The following is a 19,596-nucleotide window of genomic DNA, read 5'->3' as shown; positions in this document are numbered from 1 at the left end:
AGCGTGAGGGGGAGCCTCCGGATTACTGCCTTCTTCTGTGCAGAAGGCTCGGGGCAGTGGGATGCGTTGGCTGCGGAAAGGCTGCTGTCTCGCTCCTCCAAGCGGCTCTTCCAGAGCCCACGTCTGGAGAGGGAAGCACCCGTTGCAAACCTACCGCTTCCGTAGGAAGCTTTACCGCTCGGATGGGATATAAAAGTTTTGTCCTTCGTACTGATGAGCGTGTGAGCGAACTTTAAAATCTTACCTAGAATGTTTGCAAGAAAGAAAGAGAGGGAAAAGAAAGTTTTCTGGTCCAGCAGTGGCAGTGCCGTCAGAGCGGCCGCCCGGCTCTGCGCTACAGCACCGAGCAGCTGCTCCGGGCGCTTCGCAACGGCTGCTGTGCTGTGCTCTGCTCGGGAGCGGTTCCCTTTGCTCTCCTCCGTCCCTCAGAGATGGAGATTTACATAACCACGGCGGAAATAAATCGGTGTTTTGCCCAGCGAAGCTGTGGGTGTCCCCTCCGTGGAAGCATTGAAGGTCAGGCTGGATGGGGCTTTGAGCAACCTGGTCTATAGGGAGGTATCCCTGCCTATAGCAGGGGGTTGGAACTACGTGATCTTAAAGGTCCCTTCCAACACAAACCATTCTGTGATTCAGGTTCCTAATCAGAGCATTAAGTCAGTTTTCTACCGCAGGAGCCAACCCCTGGAGGCGGTCAGGCAGGCAGCAGACCTACAGGCTGAGGGCTTCCATCAGCCTCAAGTAATGAGGCAATCCGGTGCATCAGTTGCAGGCAAAACGGTGTTAAATACATCAACCAAAAAATCCAGTGTGTGAGAAGAGCTGGGCAGAGTTCTGTGCTTATTCTATCACTGTTCATCTACCACACTTGTCGTGGTAGAAGAGGTTTTAAGGTTAAGCTCAGATGACACTCTTGCAGTTTAAATCAAGTTTCCAATCCCCAATCCAGTGGTGTGAGCCATTACCGGCGAGCTTTGAACACAAATAAATTAAAGCTCTGTTGTGCATTCTCACTGCAGTGGTCCTGGCTGTGCTGCTGTTTCCTGGGGTTCTCGTTGCTTGATTGTAGCCTGGTGCATCACTGGGATGTGATGGGGAGTAGGATGAGAGTGTTTGGATGTGTGCTTGGAAGTATTTACCTGAAATTATATTTGTATTTGAGGAGTGAAGGGTTAGATATAAAGGCAGGTAAAAACAGTTCTGGCTTGGAAAAACTCCGAGCCAGTCTGCCCTTTGGAAACATTCCATTTCAGTGGCTGCTGGAAATGTTTGCTGATTGCGTTGGTGGTGAACTGCAGGAGTTCAGAACACATTCCACATCCCAGTGTGGAAGTTTACAAGAGAAGCTGTGTTATTTATTTTATTTTGTTCTTGAAGAAACATAATACCTCAGTGACTTTTCAAACTGAGAAGCTCAAGCACTGCTTCGCATCCCAGAGATGATGGCTTTAGAGACCCACTCTGCTTTTCAGCTGTGGTGCTTCATTGATCTTTCTTACTGATGCACAACCAAGACAGAGCTCTGAGCTGAGGGTGAAAATAAGCATTTATTAGGAGAAAAATGAAGACTTCTTTGCTAAGTGAACTTAGTTTTGAAAACTGAGGAAAATAATGCTTCCCAAAAACAATGCATTCAGGGCAGGTCCTCTGCAGCCTTCCTGCATGGCTCACTCTGACCTCCTTGTTGGACATGCTAGAGTTGTTTTGCTCGAGGCTTTTCTGTAACAACTCAGTCTGGGACCTCTATCTATGATATTTACTGAAGGGTTAAAGCCAAACAAGTTGTAGTGCAGAAGATTAAAAGTGAGCAGAATTCTAAGCTGCTGAGGGACTGGCAAGCTATCCTTTCAGGGAGGTGTTGAGCGACTGTACATTTCTGTCAGCATTTGTAAAAATGTAGGAATGAAAAGATGTCAGTGATTTATAGCTCCCTGGTAGGGCTTTTCCTAGTCTGACTAGTGTTGAAGAACTTCAGATTGTGGAGCTGCCATATGTGTAGGACTGAGAGGATGGGGACACAGGTGGACCTGGAGCTCTCCTCCAACCACAGCTGTTGCTGTGTTTGTGAGTCTGCTGCTCCTGGTAAGGTCAGTGCTGTGCAATGGTGGGGTTTGGCTGTCAATGAATAGCTGAAAGGATAACCCTTGCTCTTTACAGCGGCTCTGAAATTAGAACCTGCTGTTCAGATATAGTTTTCTTTCTTTAGAAAAATAGCCTTTGCTTAGAAGGAAGATTTAGTCTTGTTCTACTGTGACTAAAACAGCTGTCAAACTGTGTGTTTTTTTGTGGAGATTTATTATTTGGGTGGAAGTGTGAACACTTGTAATACTTCATTTTGACACTCAGGATGGCAAAATCTGATATGGTTTTTGAACTCAACTGAAGCTAAGCTTTGTAGCCTGAAGATAGATTGAATGTAAAATCCTGTCCTGGCTGCAGGAAATACATGGAATTATGGCTAGTATCTCTTTTTTGTTGTTGTAGATAATGCTGTCTTAGAATTGTCTATTCTGGCTGTAATTTTTCAGGCTTTTGGTACCACATTTAAATTAAGCTAGCTGCTTCAATGCGTGGCTCTCTGCTAACTCCCTATACCTTTATTATCAGCTCAAGATTGAACCTTTTTAAGACTAGAAGGAATATATAGCTTTTATGATGTCTCGTTAGGTACAATTTAGCTTTCTTCAAAGACAAGACTTAAAAGTGAGCATGCACAGTATGAACTTTTTCTCAAATCCATTAGTTACCTGTGAGGGCAGCGCAATATGATTTTGTATGTTTTTTCTGCTCATCTTCAGGTGGCCCCTACTGAGCTGAGCTGATAAATGGGCACTGGTGTTTGCATATATGTTTATGATCTTTTAGGAAAATACTTAGCCAACTGTTTTTGTCTTTTATATGTTAAACTTTACTTTAAATTCATACAGTAATTGCTTTTAAACTAGGCACAAACGGCAGCAATGCAATTTGCATGCAAACTGTACACAGCGGTGTGGAGGCCTCCTACGCTGCAGCAAAGCTACACAATACATGAAGTGTTCAAGGAAAACTAGACGTATTTGTTGGTAATTCATATGCATGTTCTATGAGCACTTTTTTGTTGGAGTCTAGTTTACACTTGACAACAGTAAGGATATTAAAATGTATGCTATGTGAGGTATAATACAGCAGTACGCGGTACAGATGTCTGCAATTTTTCATTTCTTGTCCTTAGTTCCCTGGATAAGTGACTAAAACAGTGATTTTCCTTACCATTGTTAGAAAGTCCTCCTGAGATGAGTCCAATACCATTCTTACTGCTTTCATGCAATAGCTCGTGCAGATGATGCTTTTCATGAGCTATTAACATCGGTTCATTTCCTTCAAAGATAAGTCCCAGGTGCTGTGCACTTGAGATTAGCACTGATTTCTGATTGTACAGTTTTCAATTATCTTGGGTTTTTTTCTTACTAAATTTTGAATTTTTATTGCTTGCTTTCTCCTCTTTTTGCAGGCAGGAAGATTGGATATTTCTCATACAAGACCTTGAGCTGCACCTCAAGTCCTGCATGTTTAGGATCTTGTGAACTGGCAAAGAAGCACAGACCATTTGGCTAAGTATTTCCTGCAAACTCCTTTCTCATCTGCACTTGAAAGTGGCACAGCTTGCTCAAAACAATAGCTATAGGTTAGGGCTGTAGAAAGCTGGGTTCTGCATGTTTTAGCTCATGCAGAGCAGAGTCACTAAGTTTGTGCTTCATTTCCTCATTGGCTTCTTTGTGATTGCATCTCTTAGATCTTGGGCTGGAGTAAAAAGCAATGCAGTGGTGGTGATGGCTGGTTCCTTTGCCCCCCAGAATATTGCTGTTATAATGGGGACTCGGGGCACAGGAACAGCCTGAGTTGTTAACTAGTAGCCAGCAGCTTTTGGTTTAATTGCACTGCCTACCCATGGAACCGATGTACCAAGCTTACTTAGCCTTGAACTGCTCAGTTCAAATGTTGCTGCTTTCTTGCCTGTTTGGCTTCTGGGATCTTATTTGTTTGCAAGGGGCCAGCAGTTTGTTTATTCTATGAAGTCTATCAAGTTTTCAGACTCTGCAGCAGTAAGCAGAATGGAAACATGAAAAATTAATGTAGTTTATGATTGAAAATGTGCCTCATTTCTTGCATCTTCCTCATTGGTAGTTTATCTTGCTTCAGATATGAATAAGTAGATTGACCAGTCTGCATACATTTGCTGTTGTGTGTGCAGGTCAGATTTGGAGGTGGTTGTTGCTGGTTACATACAAGGCCAGTTCCAGATGTACACAAAATCAGATTTGCCTTGGTGGCCCCAGTGGCAGCTTAAACCACGAAACTGTGCTTCAGATATGGTGTGTGTCCAGTTTTTCCCTTAGAGAATCTTGGTGTCAGTGTGAAAGGTAAGTGGTTGTGCAGAGCAGATTTGCTGATGATATCCAGAGTGATGCAAATAGTCCAGCTGCAGTTCAGAGATGTGGATTTTGTGCACAGATAGACCTGCAGAGTTGAAATAGCTTGCATGAGTACCACTGGCAGGCAGCTAAGACCTTACAAACTTCTAGGCTCTGAACAAGTTCTCATGAAGGCATAACTCAATTCCAGGAGCTGTAGCCACATTTCTATGGGGAGTGTCTGGGTACTTGTTGACATCCTTTAGTCTGCAGAGAGACCAAGCCAGTGCTCCAGAAGGCCATGAGGACTTGCCCTTTTTACTGACAGGTGACTAACCTGCTTTGATCTCCTGGTTGGTGGCACAGAGCATGGCCTCACTTTGGGTTTCCTTGAGAGAGCAAATGAAGCTTTTTACTGCTCCTGAAAGTAATGAGGCAGGGTGAGGGAAGGCTGCCAGCATCCATACACACTGAAGGCAACAGAGGGACTTTGGTGTTTGCCTTAACTTCTATGGCCTCTCCAAAAGAAACAAAACAAATTCAGCAAGAGCACTCAGAGGAGCTCCCTGTCATGCTTTGGAGCTGGGGGATGTATCACTGCTGTCCACTTGGGGGAGAAAAAAAAAAAGCATTTCACTGTTTCTTGGGGAAATTCCTTCTTAGAATCCCTTATCTGGAACCCAGGTTCCTTCCCTGTCCCACTGCACCTTGCAGATGCACGAAGCAGGCTACTAGCTCACCCTGCAGATTACCCTGGGAGCTGGTGGCCAAAATTTCAGTTAGCATCTCTCTCTCTGATAGTGGCTTAGTGCTTACAACAGAAGTAAGCATAGAAATGCTTTCAGCCAGTGGTGATACAATGAAGCTATTTGTCTGAACCTACAGCTAAAGCAGAACAAACTTTTGGTGTTGTAGAAGTGACTCTTCTCCAATTAGACCATAAATGGACAATAGTGATTAGTTGGAGAGGGAGAGAGACCTGCATATGGCCCAATTAATCCAATTTGCTTGTGTTTGAGGTAGAAGAAGCAGCATTTTTCTGACTCTTCATATAAGCTATGCTGAAGTTTTCTGACTGCAGATTCTGGTTCAGCTTTTATCATAATACTAAAAGAGAGGAGGTAACAATGAACGAGCCATATGAGAAATGTTTAAATGAAAGACTTCTCTAAAATGCTGCTAAAGAGAAAAGCAGGCTTACACAGAATGCATAATAAACTTTGGCAAGAGATGCATCATTGAGAAAACGTTGAGGAGAAGAGGAAAGGATGATGGGAACCCTCAGGGGTCAGTCACAAAAATGAAATGCAGAATCTAGCAAGAGACAACTGTGCTGAGAACAAATTAGGACAAGAATCATAGTTTTCCCTTTGTGCCATTTGCTTCTCCCAGAAAGCAGCAGCTAACTTAGCTGAATTTAAAGGCAAATCTAAAGCTTGATTAGATATTCTTTTTTGTTCCAGAAAATAGGGGAAGTTTTTCAAGTGACTGAGAAAGCAAGGGAAGAACTTCCCTGGTTAACACAAGCACATAAAAGTGTTCACTTTTTCCTGTCACCTTCCATCAGACATATGAAGATGCTGGGCCATGAACTGGATTGTCCTTTACAAGCAGTAATCTTTCTTCATTTCTGGCCTTCTGTGTTTCATGCTATTTAGTCCATCTGGGGGCTTTCTTAGTGGCTGAAGGAGGATGAGGATAATGTGAAACACTTTGTCCTTATACAAATAAATGTGGAGTGAATTGCCAATGCTGAAAACTAAATTGGTTTGAGTTTGAAAACAAGGCCTATTTATTGCTTTATTTGTTTTTCCACTTACTATTACAGAAGGAGAATCCTTTTTTTTGTTTCTCTTTAAAGAGCTTGGATGCCTGCTTGTATTTCTTGGGTGAATATGCGTTCCTCACTTTGTCCTCACTTTGTGCCCCATTCCTATTCTTTATACGTGTCCCTTCTAGCATTTGAACAATGTCCTTTACTTGTTTCTCCAAAAAGTTTTATCTGGATTTGAAGTTGTATTCTGTGGGGTTTCCTTGTCCAGAGAACAGCTAACTGCATTAGTCTTCATTCTGCTGGGTTTTAACTGAATGCAAAATTACCCAAAGCTCAATTTACTTTTAGAAGAGCACTGAACAGTTTCTTATGGAATGCTGTTTTATAATAAAGCTATTTATAATAGATATTCTGATTCCAGCTGCTGCAGCAAGTGTTGTGCAAAGACGTGCTTTCCTCTGATATGTGTAGAATTATCTAATATTTTGAAAAAATGCACATTCCTAGTGCAGTGTTGCAATATTGTAATGACAGAATGTCTATTAGGCTAATTTTAATGATGATGATAAGTGTTGGATTGCAGTTTTTGTTGATCTTTGAGAAAAATCACTCCTGTCTTATTTTCCTTCTCTAGTGGCATACTGAAACGCTTCTCACACAGAAAAATCTAGGTTGGAAGGGACCTCTGGTGGTCATCTGGTCTGATCTCCTGCTCAAAGCATGTTCAATTAAATCAGGTAAATTTTTCCTCATATCGAACTAAAATTTCCCGCAAATCAACTTGTATCTGTTGCCTCTTGCTCCGTTGTTATCCACATCTGGTCAATCTACCCTTTGACTATAACTAAGGTCTCCCCTGAGCCTTGTTTTCTTCAGGCTGAGCAAACCCAATTCCCTTGGCCTCTCATGCATCCTGTGCTGCAGCTCCCTGACCATCACGGTGGCCCTCCACTGGACTTATTCTAGCATATGGCCATGTCTTCCAGTTACTCAGGATATGGTACCTCAGATGCAGTCTCACTGGTGCCGAATAGAGAATAAGAAATGCTTCTCTTGATGTGCTGACTGCACTCGTGTTAATTCAGGTTTCTGTCAGCTGAATTCTCCAGCTTGTCTGGGTCCCTCTCAAGATCAATCCGCCCTTCAGCATTTTGTCTGTCCCCAGGTAATCCATGAGCTTGCTGCCAACGTGCTCTGACTCATTGTCTGGCTCTTTAAGGAAGATGTAAAAGAGTAATATCCCAGGGTGCCAGCTGGACTTTGTATGAATGATGTTAACACTTTGAGCCTGGCATTCTAGTCAGTTCTCCACACAGATTCTCATGACAGTGTTCATTGTAAGCTGCCAAGGATGGTAGTCTTTGGGATTCAGTATTTTTTCCAACTATAAAAATTATATTCTGAGAAGCCTGCTTTTGATACTTTGTATGCTTACATGCATTGCTGCAAAGACATGATTCTCTCTAAAATCGAAGATGTGTTAGAAATATGTGTTCTTTACTAATGCATTTCATATCCATAGGTATATATTTATTTAGGAGCAAAATGTCTGCCCTGAGGTTGATTTCTAACAGAACCTCCCAGCAAGCCTTGTCTAACTCTGATTACACCTGGGAGTATGAGTACTATGAGTATGGACCAGTGTCATTTGAAGGCCTGAAGGCTCATAAATGTAAGTTCAGTACAGATGCATTTTATTTCAGCTGTGCTTTCCCACCTTAAAATTCCTGCTCTTCACTTATAAGTGATTATTGTGCTGAAATGTCTCCAATTTTTTTTTCAACAAATAATTTATTGGATTATTGTAGTTTTTCTTTTTTTTTTCTGTTTTTTTTTTTTTTTTTTTGACTGCTTTCCTTATGTATAGGAACACTATGAATTTCATGCCTGCATTAGAAATTCATTATTACTGGGGACTATCACGCTTGTAGGAACTGTTTATAGCAGGAGGTGTTACATCTTGTTACTGTTTGCTGTGATCCATGTTGTTCCGTTCCAATTAATGCAAAAAAGGCATTAATGGGCAGCCTTACTGCTTTTGATTTTATTTCCTAAAAAATAAGTTTCAAACTTTCAGAGATTTAAAAGAAGAAAATTCTTTTTTCTGAAGAAACTTTTATCATTAAGAATTTCTTTATGGACCGTTTGTGCTAAATTCAGTGTCATCCAAATGCTGAAGCTGCTTAATAACTGTACAAGTAAAAAGTGGAGGACAGAGACCAGAGAGATGAAACATATGTGTAGAAATTGAGAGATCATTTAGCTGGGACAAGCTAGTGCACAACCAGTGTTTAGTTTGAACCTAGAGAATAGCTTTGACTTCTAGAAAATCTGTTTTTTGAGAGGGAGGGAAGGAGCAAGGGAAGGGAGGTTAGTTTTTGCTTTTAATTAAAAAACAAAGCAAAAAAACAACCCCCCTTCCCTCCCCCCTCAAAAAAAAACAACCAATGACTAAAAAGCCCAGAAACTAACTCAAAACTATGGGACGCATTGCAAGCGCTTTGCCAAGGAGAAGCAAACCATCTTGTTCCACTGCTTCTGATCTGAGTACCCTGGGCAAGAGTTTGAGCACCAGTCTTTGAAGTAGTGAGGAAGGGCACTGGAGCACTGGTCTGGGGTGGGGTGCACACTTCCTGCTCCTTCACCGTGATGAGGATTCAGACTGGGGAAAAGGAGTGCTTGCAGTGGCAGCTGGTAGCCCAGGAAGGCCTGCCTGCCTTGCTTCTGCACAGCTGGGGGGGTTTTGTGGGGTACTTGGAGAGTCAGGAGGAACTTGCTGAAGTTTTTAACGTGCCTGGAAGGCAAGAGCTGGAGCAAAAGTTGCTTTTTGGCCCAAATTGTAGTTTACCTTTACAATTTTGGTTTTTACAATTTACAAAAATCTCTGCATTTTTACAAATGTTAGATACTTGAAAAATGTAGGTTAGCTTTTCTCATGTTTCTAATTTTATATTCCTTTCCTCCACCAAATCAGAGGCCAAACTCAATTACAAAGATTAGCTGATGTATGTAGAATCATTGAATTCTTAGAGTTGGAAGGGACCTCTGAAGGCCATCTAGTCCAACTCCCCTGCAATGAACAGGGACAGCACAGCTAGATCAGGTTGCCCAGGGTCTGATCCAGCCTTGCCTTGAAAGTGTCCAGTGACAATGTCACTGGTAATGTCACTCCAGTGACAGTGTGGGCATCCACCACATCGCTAGGCAACCTGTTCCAGTGCCTCACCACCCTCACTGTAAAAGATTTTTTCCATCTAACCTAAATGTGCCCTCTCTGAGCTTCAAAACATACCGTCTTTGAGTTTGAAGATGTATAACATCATCTTTTCAGCTTTGTGTGTCAGAGTGGGATAGGATGAAAAAACACAAATGTGAGTTACTTCTGGCTTGCTGAAGGTCTAGTGGCAAACCAAATCTTGGATTGCTATTGAGCTGATTGCCATGCTGGGCATGGTAGCTCAGCTTTACTGCCTGTCTGCTGTTTGTGGAGCAGGAGGGTTCTGGACCACGTTTATTATTGGGACAGACGGAACAATTGTTTTTCAGGTACAGTGTGATACATTTATGAAAAAAAGAGGCTGACAGAAGTATTGAATCAGTGACTTTTTACTGATAGGTTGGATTTATGTTACTGCATACATTCTCAAACAGGTTGATATTAATTTTATAAAACTGTGTGAGTAAATACATTCTATACCTGTGTTGATGATGACGTATCAATAAGTTTCTTGCTCTGGATAACTCCAGCTGAGTTGGGCCTGTTGAGGAATTTGGAAGCAACATGGTGAGACATTTAATTTAATAGAAATTGAAACCTGTGGAGGAAGGAGGAGAAGAGATTATGTTAAGATAATCATGAAGACTTTGAATACTGACAGTGTTTTTTTGGTGTTTTTTTTTCAAACTGTATAAGAAATCTTAAATCTCATAATATTTGGAATAGCTGTGTGCAAGGTGATTTTCAGCATTTGCTGACAAAATCTTAAATTCTCTAGAGGCAGGCACCACAAATAGCTATGTTGGGGTTTTGTAGACATATTCCCACTAAGGAATACTCCATCTTCCTCGCCTGTGCTATTCTAAGTTTTGCTGTAATGATAGAATCAAAATCAGTGATTAAAAAACTGATGTGAAAGCAATGAGAGAGGCTCTGCTTTGGTGATCTGGCTTAAAGCCTGAAGTTAAAAGGGTGCTGTTGGTTCATCTGTGTGTTGTACAGTGAGTTGTTGGTATGGAGGTGTGCAGTGTACAAGAAAATATCTGTGGTGCCATTCATATAGAAAACACCAACTCATCTGGCCTGAAAATTAGAAATGTTTGAGAGCCCTTCTTATTCTTCTGCCCTGAGATCAGGAAGGGCATTCATGGCAGAATGGTCTTTGAATGTTGGTGGATGTATGAACATGAGTTCTACCAAAGTCTAGAAAGGAGTCTACAAGAAAAGATGCCACTCAAACTAGAGAAGGGATGTTAATATATGTCTGTAGCTTATGCTGGAAAATTGAAAGGAGTATTGACTACAGTATAGATGATTCAGGCTGGCAGTGACACATAGCTAGCTGTAAAACATAGGACAAGGGGGAATGGTTTTAAACTGAGACAGGGGAGGTTTAGTTTAGATATTAGGAGGAAGTTTTTCACACAGAGGGTGGTGACGCACTGGAACAGGTTGCCCAAGGAGGTTGTGGATGCCCCATCCCTGGAGGCATTCAAGGCCAGGCTGGATGTGGCTCTGGGCAGCCTGCTCTGGTGGTTGGTGACCCTGCACATAGCAGGGGGGTTGAAACTAGGTGATCGTTGTGGTCCTTTTCAACCCAGGCCATTCTATGATTCTATATAAAAAGGAATTCAGAAGCTTGTTTTTGGAAAGCAGAGAAAAACTTAGGTAAAATGATCAGTGGAGATAAGTATTCACAAAATAACCCAATACATAGAAAACATTTCTTTTTAATACTTTTTGTTAAAAAAAAATGCATCTGCAAACACAGAATACAGACTAAACTTGCAAAATGATTCTGAAACTAATTCAGGGTTTATAATGCACAGAATTGCAGAAATAAACTCTTACCATTACGCTTGAAGCTAAAAGGAGTATTCCAAGCTTTTTTAAAAGGTGTGCTGAGTGTCAGCATGGGGTGATTTTTACCCCACTCTACTTTTTATTCATCGTGAAGACCTATATCTGAATTGCCCTTCAGTTTCTTTATAAAGATGTTGAGTGGGAAGGATGTGGAAGAGTATAGATGGAAAAAGCCTTGCAGTGAGAGACCTGATGCTAAACCTTCTTAGTGTACCAGTAAATGATATTAAGGAGTGACTTGATTGTGATAAAGTATTTTCATGGGGAGACAATGTTGAGTCACAGCAGGTACAGTTCTACTTCACAAAGATCAAATGGTTTGAATTGATTTCCAGTCTCCAGATCTTCCTTTAACGTGGAAGGTGTTTCACAGTGGGTTCATGATTAACCACTGGGGCTAAGCGGCAGACAGGATACCCAATTCCTGTTTTCTGGACTCTTTAGTTAGTCCTGAGGGCGAGACTGAGTGTTGGTTTTTGTGTGCTCTGCCTGCTGCAGTGGGGCAGGCAGATCTGTGACGTTCAATAGTAGCTGTGTAAAGAGAGATCGTCCTGACTAAGACTTTCCTCTGGCACGTCCCTACATTAATGTTTTGAACTTTATAGTGACAATTTGCATATTTGCATAAACTAAAAATAACCAACTGAAGGACAGGTGAAAAAGCACCTGCAGGCTGTGGGTCCTGGACCAGGTCACGTTTGGCTTCATGCTCTGTAGATCTGGGCTATGCTTACTAGCTGATTGTTGTCTGGAAATGTTTGTCCCACTTGTACCATCTCTTAATCCAGTTACTAAATGTTTTGAGGTTTGTTCAGAAGCAGCTCTAGGTCTGCTGTGAAGTCATAAGCAGACTTAGATATGTTTTACGTAGTGCTGGTGATTTATATACAGATCCATATGCTGTAAATGAGAACAGTAAGTATGTTTTCTGCTTATGGACAAATGCTGCACATTTTAGGGAAGCCCAGGAAGAAGCTATAGCAAACTAGTTGAACTGAGTGTGGGATAAGATGCGATGGGCTTTTATTAGAGCAGGGGAGGCCTAATTGGACATAGGAAAACAGTAATAACAGCAGTTGGGCTGGATTGCTGGTTGGAACCTTCCTTGTGAAGGTTTTTTAATGGGCTAGACAACTATTTCTCTAGAATGGATGAATTGTGTTTTATCTTGCCATGAAGCAGGAAGGGATGTACTAGGTTACTCCTAAGAAGCTTCATTTCTGGGTAACAGTCAGACTGCAATTGCATTTGTATGAGCTATTGCATTTTAATTGATTTTTTTCACTTTTTGTCCAAATTCATTTGACTCCTTCGACACTGTGTTACAGTTTTCTGTATGAAAGTTAGAAACTCAAAAATTAGATGTTCATTGTTGATATTTGTTAAGGTAGCAAATAGCAAATTCGTGTTTCCATTTGCTTTAGAAGCCTCTATTTCACCGCTGAAAGGAAGCAAAATCTTCCTAGGCCCAAGTGATCCATCAAAAACTAGAAGCCTTGTGGTCTCAGAAGAGAAATCATTCAGAATAACAGTAACTCAGTGCTACAGGGACAGAGGTTTTTGCTGAAAATCAAATAATCCTCTAATCTGTGTGCTAGTACTGACATTGTTTCCAAAGCAATACTTGAACGTGGGCCAAGGATAACAAAAGGAGCTGCTCTTAGTTTAACAGCCGAGAGAACCCAGCCCCTTCTCTCTTTCAGCTTGTTTCTGGTTTGCCTAGACAGAAGTAAAATTCAGGCTACAAAGGAGGGCTTCAGCATCCTTCCCCTTTTTTCCATCCAGGAATAAGATGCAAAATCTGTTGGAATTAGCAGTCAGACTGCAGACTTTCTGCAAGTGCAGGTGAAATACTGATCAATTGTTTTCTCTTTTTTGACAGATTCCATTGTGATTGGATTTTGGGTTGGTCTTGCAGTTTTTGTCATCTTCATGTTCTTTGTTTTGACCTTGCTGACAAAGACAGGAGCACCACATCAAGAGTGAGTCTGAAAAGTGAATGTGGCACCTCTGGTTTTCAGCAGTCCACGAGCAACCAGTGGCAGTGCTGAGGTTGCACTGGATCTACACTGCCCTTTTCTGCTCCATTCTTAGGAAAGGCAACTGTGTGTCTTCGTTTAAAATGTTTTTTTGTTCCAAGCGTCTGTAGGAGAGCAATTTTGTAGAAGTACATGTTAATGCATTCTCTATTTAGCAAGTAGTACGCAGTACTGCAGTAGCATGCAGTAAAGAAATTGGAATTACCACATGGATGCACTTCAAGGCTGAAAGGAAGTCAGTGGGTAGGCTGCCAACCACATGTGGCTTTATATGACTGCTCCCCACATAACAGGGGTAATTCAAACTAAGCTCACCTTATGATGGAGTGCAGCAGAGAAAAGTGGCTATTGGCAGAGAGGATACAAATAAAATGCCATGCAGACACTAACTAGTCGAAGTCTGGAAGGTTTTATATGCTTAAGTCCAAAATGTGGTTATCAATTGAGTTAGCAAGATGTTCCCTTAACCCTGTAGCTCACAAGCTTCCAAGCATCTTGATTTCTGCTGAAAAATTGCAGTAGATGCTGAAGAACAGATCCAGCTCCATACTTCTTAACACCAGAGTCCTCTTAGTCACAATCTAGGTCTTTTTCCACTTCCTTCTGGCTGCTAAGTATGTGCAGACCATATCCTGGCTCAGCCATTTATCTGCAAGTCTCATACTTAAGGCAGTTGTGCAGCATGCAGCTGCCAGTATCCCATCTGAACTCACATTTCTTCCTCTCGGGTTTGCTTCTCATCAGGTAGAAAAAAAAAAAGGCTCACTGGAGGGTGAGAGGGTCTTACAGGCAGGTAGTAATCATGAGAAGCTGATTGTGAGAGGCAATTGCCTGTGGTTATCACAGAAGCAGCCTGCCTTTCTCTGCCTATCGAGGACCCAGTGTTATTTAGTCATAATGTAGGCTGTGCCTGAAAGCTTGTGATAGCAGATCTCTAGAGGCAGGACGGTGTTACGGAAGACCTGCAAGTATTCTGAGCTCTGTGCATTGCTGCTTCTGTGAGAAAGAAGCAGAGACATAAGAATTCAGCTTTCCAGCTCTGACTTACTGAATTTTTTAGCTGGTATTTTAGCTTTCTTCATGCATTATTTCAAGTAAAAAAAAGTAAAGCCACACCATGCTACCAAATATATTTAATTTATGTAAATTCTAGCTCTTTTCCCTGGAGATTTTTTTCCTCAATAAGCATCTGAGTCTATATCTCATATGTATAATACTAATGGGAGTGGAAGTGATGAAATCAAATACACGATAATTTTACATAGATATTATTCAAAATGATTGTTTGCTTTTAAAAGTGGACTCGGAAGTAACAGAGGATTGCTTGATATCTTCTGCACTTCTTACTCCATCAGTATTGTTGGAACAGATTGTATAGAGAGTTTGTGAAACCTCCATCTCCAGTCAGCTTCTGCATCTAAAGAAGGCCTCAAGCAACCTGGGCATGCCTTACTTTCATCAAGGCATTGGACTCAAGACCTCCAGAGTTCCCTTCCAGTCTAAATCTTCATGCTTTTCTTCAGCTCTTGAACAGACCCCACTCAATTTCTTTCTACATATATTTTAAAATTCCTTTGCAACCTTGAGAGCTATATGCTCGAATATTTTCCCACTTACTACATACTCTAAATTGGCACTTTGAACAAACTTGAGCACTGTTTTTTATTTTTCAGATTTGGTATTTATAGCCTACTACGTATGGTACTGCAAATAGAGCGTCCAAAAATAAGCTAAGAGTAGTGAGGTATCAATGCCTCTTGTTTTTGCTACACATATATAAAGACTGGAGAACATAAATACCTGCCTGTAAAAACAGAGTAGACTGTGGGTTTGTTTTGCCTGCATCTTTCTGTCTTTAGGACAGGCTGCATTCTTTATGACTCATTGCTTCGTTTGTGGCCTGCCTTGCAGCTGTCCTTAAGAAATAGATATTAATGGCATCCCTGGGTCTCGGGAGGAAGCCATCCTGATTGATAGACACGTCTCTGACTTCTGTAAGTCAATTTGGCTGTTCTTTAAAGTAACATTAATGTGAGAGATAAATGTAACGAGATTCAGATGGATGGATCCAAAACAGAATACTCCGACTTTTCTAGTAAGTCTCTTTTCTTGGCTCAATATAAAAGGGTATGATAACATACACTTCTTAAAATTATACAAGATGTTCAAGTTTGGATACATCCTCAGCCCAGGGGAAAGGTTCAGGGCATGGATGAGGAGAGGCAGAAATGTAATTAGTTACAGGAACATGCCTTTAGCACTCTTCTTCTGTTCATTTGCATTAGTAGGTGCACAATACAGCTTGTGCAAAAAATAAAAAGCATTTTTTCTGTATATCTGCTTAATACTGTGTCTAGCAACCAGAGCCTGGCATTGCAGGCTGGAAAATTCCCAAAAGGGAGCATAGTTCCCTGTGTTATTCACTGCCACTGAACCAACCATTTTGAGTGGTTTTCAGTACCTATGACACTCAAGATGGTTGGCGTTCACCATCTTGCTCTTGCTGACAACTTCTGGGACTCAGAAGCCCAAGTATTCAGTAGGGATTTGGTGCCCAAGTGGTTGTCCTCCCTGCTGTGGTCCTCCAAATATAAACCTGGGATTTGAGACTGCTTTTCTTGTTTTACGAGTCTTCTAAATAGAACACACTGACGTATGTTTGAGTACTGTAATGGGAAGGACTATAAATGTTTCTAGTCTAGTAAAAAAAAAATGTTCCTCACAGTACAGAAGGATACTGTATGTGAATTTCAGAATCTCAAGAAATGACTATATACTAGACAATGTGTTCCTTATAGGATTATTCTCAACATTTAATAATAATAAATTCTCAACATTTGGGTAATTTTAAAATTTATCTGCATTTTCTATTCATCCACTGAGATCAGACTGCTGTTGCCAGTCCTGGGTGCCCTTCTGTGCAGCGAGCCTTTACTCCTTCACAGCTTTTAGGGTTATAGAGGAATTTCCTAACTATAAATTTGCTTTCTTCCTAAATCATTTCTTTGTGAGCTTATAATGTTTCTTCTTAATGTGCTTGCCAGCTCTGTCACAAAACCATAGAAGCAACTCACATTCAGAGTGGTGCTTTATAAATACATAACTGCAGTTATTTGTTCCAAAGGTTACTGCAGCATTGTTCTGTCCAATTTGATTCCTGCTGGGTTTACAGTAGATTTTTGTCTACTCCAGTCTTACATCAGTTTAAAAATTATGCTTCTTCTACACGCTTCACTTTGAAATGCAGAATGAACCAAGACTGTTTCCACCAGCTGGAGTGCTGTTTTGATTTGAAGTCTAATGTAACTGCTTTTGTTAGGCTCTAATTCTCACATCATGTAATGAAAGTAAATTAGCACTTGGGGGGAGGGATCTCTGTGATTAACTCTGAGTGAAAGACTGATGGTGAGCATCCTTTGAACATGAAGACTTTAGGAATAGATTTATGAAGGGCCAGATGAGGCTTTCAGAAGCCTGTGAGCTAACTCTTCCAGCAGACTCTAGAGTGTTCAGCCTGTGTCAGTAAGTGTTGCATGCACCTTCAGGAGTCCAAATATCTGGCTTCAGTGGCATCTGCTACTTGTCCACATCATAATGGTATAATTTAGCAATGATTACTTAGTAAAATAGTTCTATCCTGAGAATGTTTAAATTTTTCACTACTCATCTCTGAAAGCCTTTACTGCCTTTCAGATGCAAATAACTTGCTTTTGGTGATGACAGCATATAAAGCCGGCTGACAGAGAATGTACTGCTATCTGTAAAGCTTCATCATCTACCTCGAGCTTTCCTCACCCCCAGCTGTTGACGGCCTCTCACAAATCTGTGTAGATTGCAGCTGTTCTGCAGAACTAACACTTCCAGAAAAGAGAGATGTCAAGATGTCTTTCCTGTGCTATGTTTCTGAAATTTTAAGCCATTCAGTCCTTACAGCACTCTTCTAATTTGGAAATCTGAATGTCAGTGGCTGAGGTCAGTGTGAAAGCTGGTTTGATATCTAGACAATCGACCACCCAAATCATGTCTTTAATGACAGCGGTGTTGCCTATGTCTCTGAAAGGTTCCAGCTATCAAAGATTATTCTCACAGCCTTCTATGAAACGTTTATTTTAAACTTCTACTGCTTGCCCTACGAGGAAATTCTGTAGAGTAGTTCTGAGCTCATTCAGTGGTGTGAGCTGATTACTGAATTACACTGATGACTAAAAGTGCCATTAAAGAGTGCTGGCATTTGTAACTTATTCCCATGGAAAATTACCACTCAAATTCGGGGCTTGAAGTAGCTTCAGTGGAAAATAATAAACAGTGCTGGCTTGTAACTCTCATAGATGAGCTGAAGGGTTTTCTTTCTTCCTAGTTAGTTATAATAGCTGCTGAAACCAGACATGCTGCTAAGAATGCCAATAATTCTAAATTCATAGTCTCACTGTACTTTCATTTTATTTTCCCTAGAAATACAGAATCTTCTGAAAAAAGATTCCGGATGAATAGCTTCGTGGCAGATTTTGGAAGACCTTTGGAGTCGGAGAGGGTCTTTTCTCGTCAAATAGCCGAAGAGTCCCGGTCACTTTTCCATTTCTGCATTAATGAAGTGGAACACCTTGACAAAGCACAACAGAGTCAGAAAGGTCCAGATCTGGAGAGTAATACCCACTTCCAGGAAGTTTCCAGGAGTGGTGGAACATTAGAGGAGGACCTAAATTGTCTTACAAAATTTAACATTCCTAACTTCGTGAACACTGAGCAGAATTCTTCACTAGGTGAGGATGATCTGCTCATCTCAAAGCCACCTAGAGTTTTAGAAAGCAAAGTGGCCATGCAATCTTCTCATCGGATCCTTGACTGAAAATTTCTTAAGGTAAAAATTCCTGTTGGAAGCCCTTCTCCACCTTCTGGCTATTTTGGTAGGAGGTATTTCAGGCATGTGCTTTTTTTTTTTTTAATTGTATGTAAGAATGGCTGTGCTGACAGAACAGTCCACGTGATAATTAAAACACTAAATGTTTAATTCCAGTGCCTACTGTGGTCTAAGCCTCTTGTCCAGTGTTAGGTTTTCTTCTTGTTGGGTTGTTTGGTTTTTTTGGTGTTGTTTTGGATTTGGATTTGGTTTTAAATGACTGCCTACCTCCAGCTTCTGACGATACCATAATCTGTGGGCACTGTGAAATGAAAGCTGGAGGCTGTTTTTGGGGATGACCAAGAAAACCGTAACCCCAAACTGAAGCTGAAGCAACTACTAAGCAGTCTTGGGGAGCAGCTTCTGCCAATCCCAGAAAGACATCTGAAATGGAGCAGCAGAATGGACACCTGCATGGTATTAGCTCCCGCTGCTAAGTCCTACCTGCTTTTAGGTACAGGAGAGACCCAATGTGCAAGCTTCCTGGGGGAATACCTTGTATCTTGAATGGATCAGTAACAGGGTTTACAAACTGATGACACCACCTGCTGCTGGCTAGATAAAGCAAATTGTGGTCTGCAGTTATAGTACTTCAGTGTAACATTCTGTCAGTTGCTCAGCGATGCTCTGAAACCACTGATCTACACACAGTAATGTGATTTTTATTGTTGATGTGAGATTCCAGTTGGATTAAGTGCAGAATTCAATTGTTAAGTCACAGGAAATAGGATGAAAAATATTCATCCGTTGCCAATAGAATTAACATGCCACCACCATCACTTATTTCCATGTAAGTTGTGCTTTGCTTATCAGCTGAGCCTTCAGCTGCTTTTCAGCTCTGGGAAATTCCCTTTTTCGGCTGGACAGCCAGTGAAGGACCGCAGGGAGGCTCTGAGGTAGTTTGGGGCCAGCTTTAAAGTCTCACTGTACTGTTCCATCTTTCCCTAGCCTGCTGAGTGGTACTGCAACCACAGCTGTTTTCCCAGGTAATAGGTATAATTTCAATCCTTAAGTTCATTTTTTAGAGAAGGAATAAGGTTCTAAACCTTAGCCATTAATAAATGTTTGAGTAGCTTGTTTGCAGAGTTGGTTTACTAACAGCCAAATGGTTTCAGAGCAAGCACACTGAGCACAGAAGAGGTTTGCTGAATGTGGAGTAACAGGGCTTTGCAGGAAACTCCTAGGTCACATCAAACTAGAAGAGTCAAGATCATTTGTGTCATTAGGTTTTTCTGAAAGTAATCTGCTTTTTATGTGACACCTTTTTGTCCCAGTGAAAATGTTGCAGTGGCCTTCTGGTAGGTTGCTGAATTCAGATGAATTAAATTCTTTTAGATTAGATGTCAGGAGGTTTTTCACTCAGAGGGCAGTGAGGCGCTGGCACAGCTGCCCAGAGCACTGTGGGTACCCCA

General features: G+C 41.3%; 1 protein-coding gene across 1 annotated transcript; it reads left to right on the top strand.

Annotated features, from left to right (window-relative positions):
• The first annotated feature begins 3,186 nt into the window (after positions 1-3,186).
• Positions 3,187-18,276, top strand: MRAP2 (melanocortin 2 receptor accessory protein 2). Its single transcript, XM_010707659.3, has 6 exons — positions 3,187-3,597; positions 4,235-4,403; positions 6,803-6,905; positions 7,691-7,840; positions 13,131-13,230; positions 17,740-18,276. The coding sequence occupies exons 4-6, from the start codon at positions 7,714-7,716 to the stop codon at positions 18,131-18,133; spliced, it is 621 nt and encodes a 206-aa protein (XP_010705961.1). The 5' UTR covers positions 3,187-3,597; positions 4,235-4,403; positions 6,803-6,905; positions 7,691-7,713; the 3' UTR covers positions 18,134-18,276.
• The last annotated feature ends 1,320 nt before the right edge of the window (positions 18,277-19,596 follow it).

This window comes from Meleagris gallopavo, chromosome 2, assembly GCF_000146605.3.
Source record: "Meleagris gallopavo isolate NT-WF06-2002-E0010 breed Aviagen turkey brand Nicholas breeding stock chromosome 2, Turkey_5.1, whole genome shotgun sequence".
Taxonomy (NCBI): Eukaryota; Metazoa; Chordata; class Aves; order Galliformes; family Phasianidae; genus Meleagris; species Meleagris gallopavo.
The sequence above is the reverse complement of the archived record's forward strand: the minus strand, read 5'-3'. Positions and strand labels throughout refer to the sequence as shown.

What these genes read in the sequence shown, in the direction of transcription:
- MRAP2 (XM_010707659.3), top strand. Translation starts at nt 7,714, where the DNA reads ATGTCTGCCCTGAGGTTGATTTCTAACAGAACCTCCCAGCAAGCCTTG. An exon ending in AGGCCTGAAGGCTCATAAAT is followed by an intron (nt 7,841 to 13,130) that starts GTAAGTTCAGTA and finishes CTTTTTTGACAG; the next exon opens with ATTCCATTGTGATTGGATTT. An exon ending in ACAGGAGCACCACATCAAGA is followed by an intron (nt 13,231 to 17,739) that starts GTGAGTCTGAAA and finishes TATTTTCCCTAG; the next exon opens with AAATACAGAATCTTCTGAAA.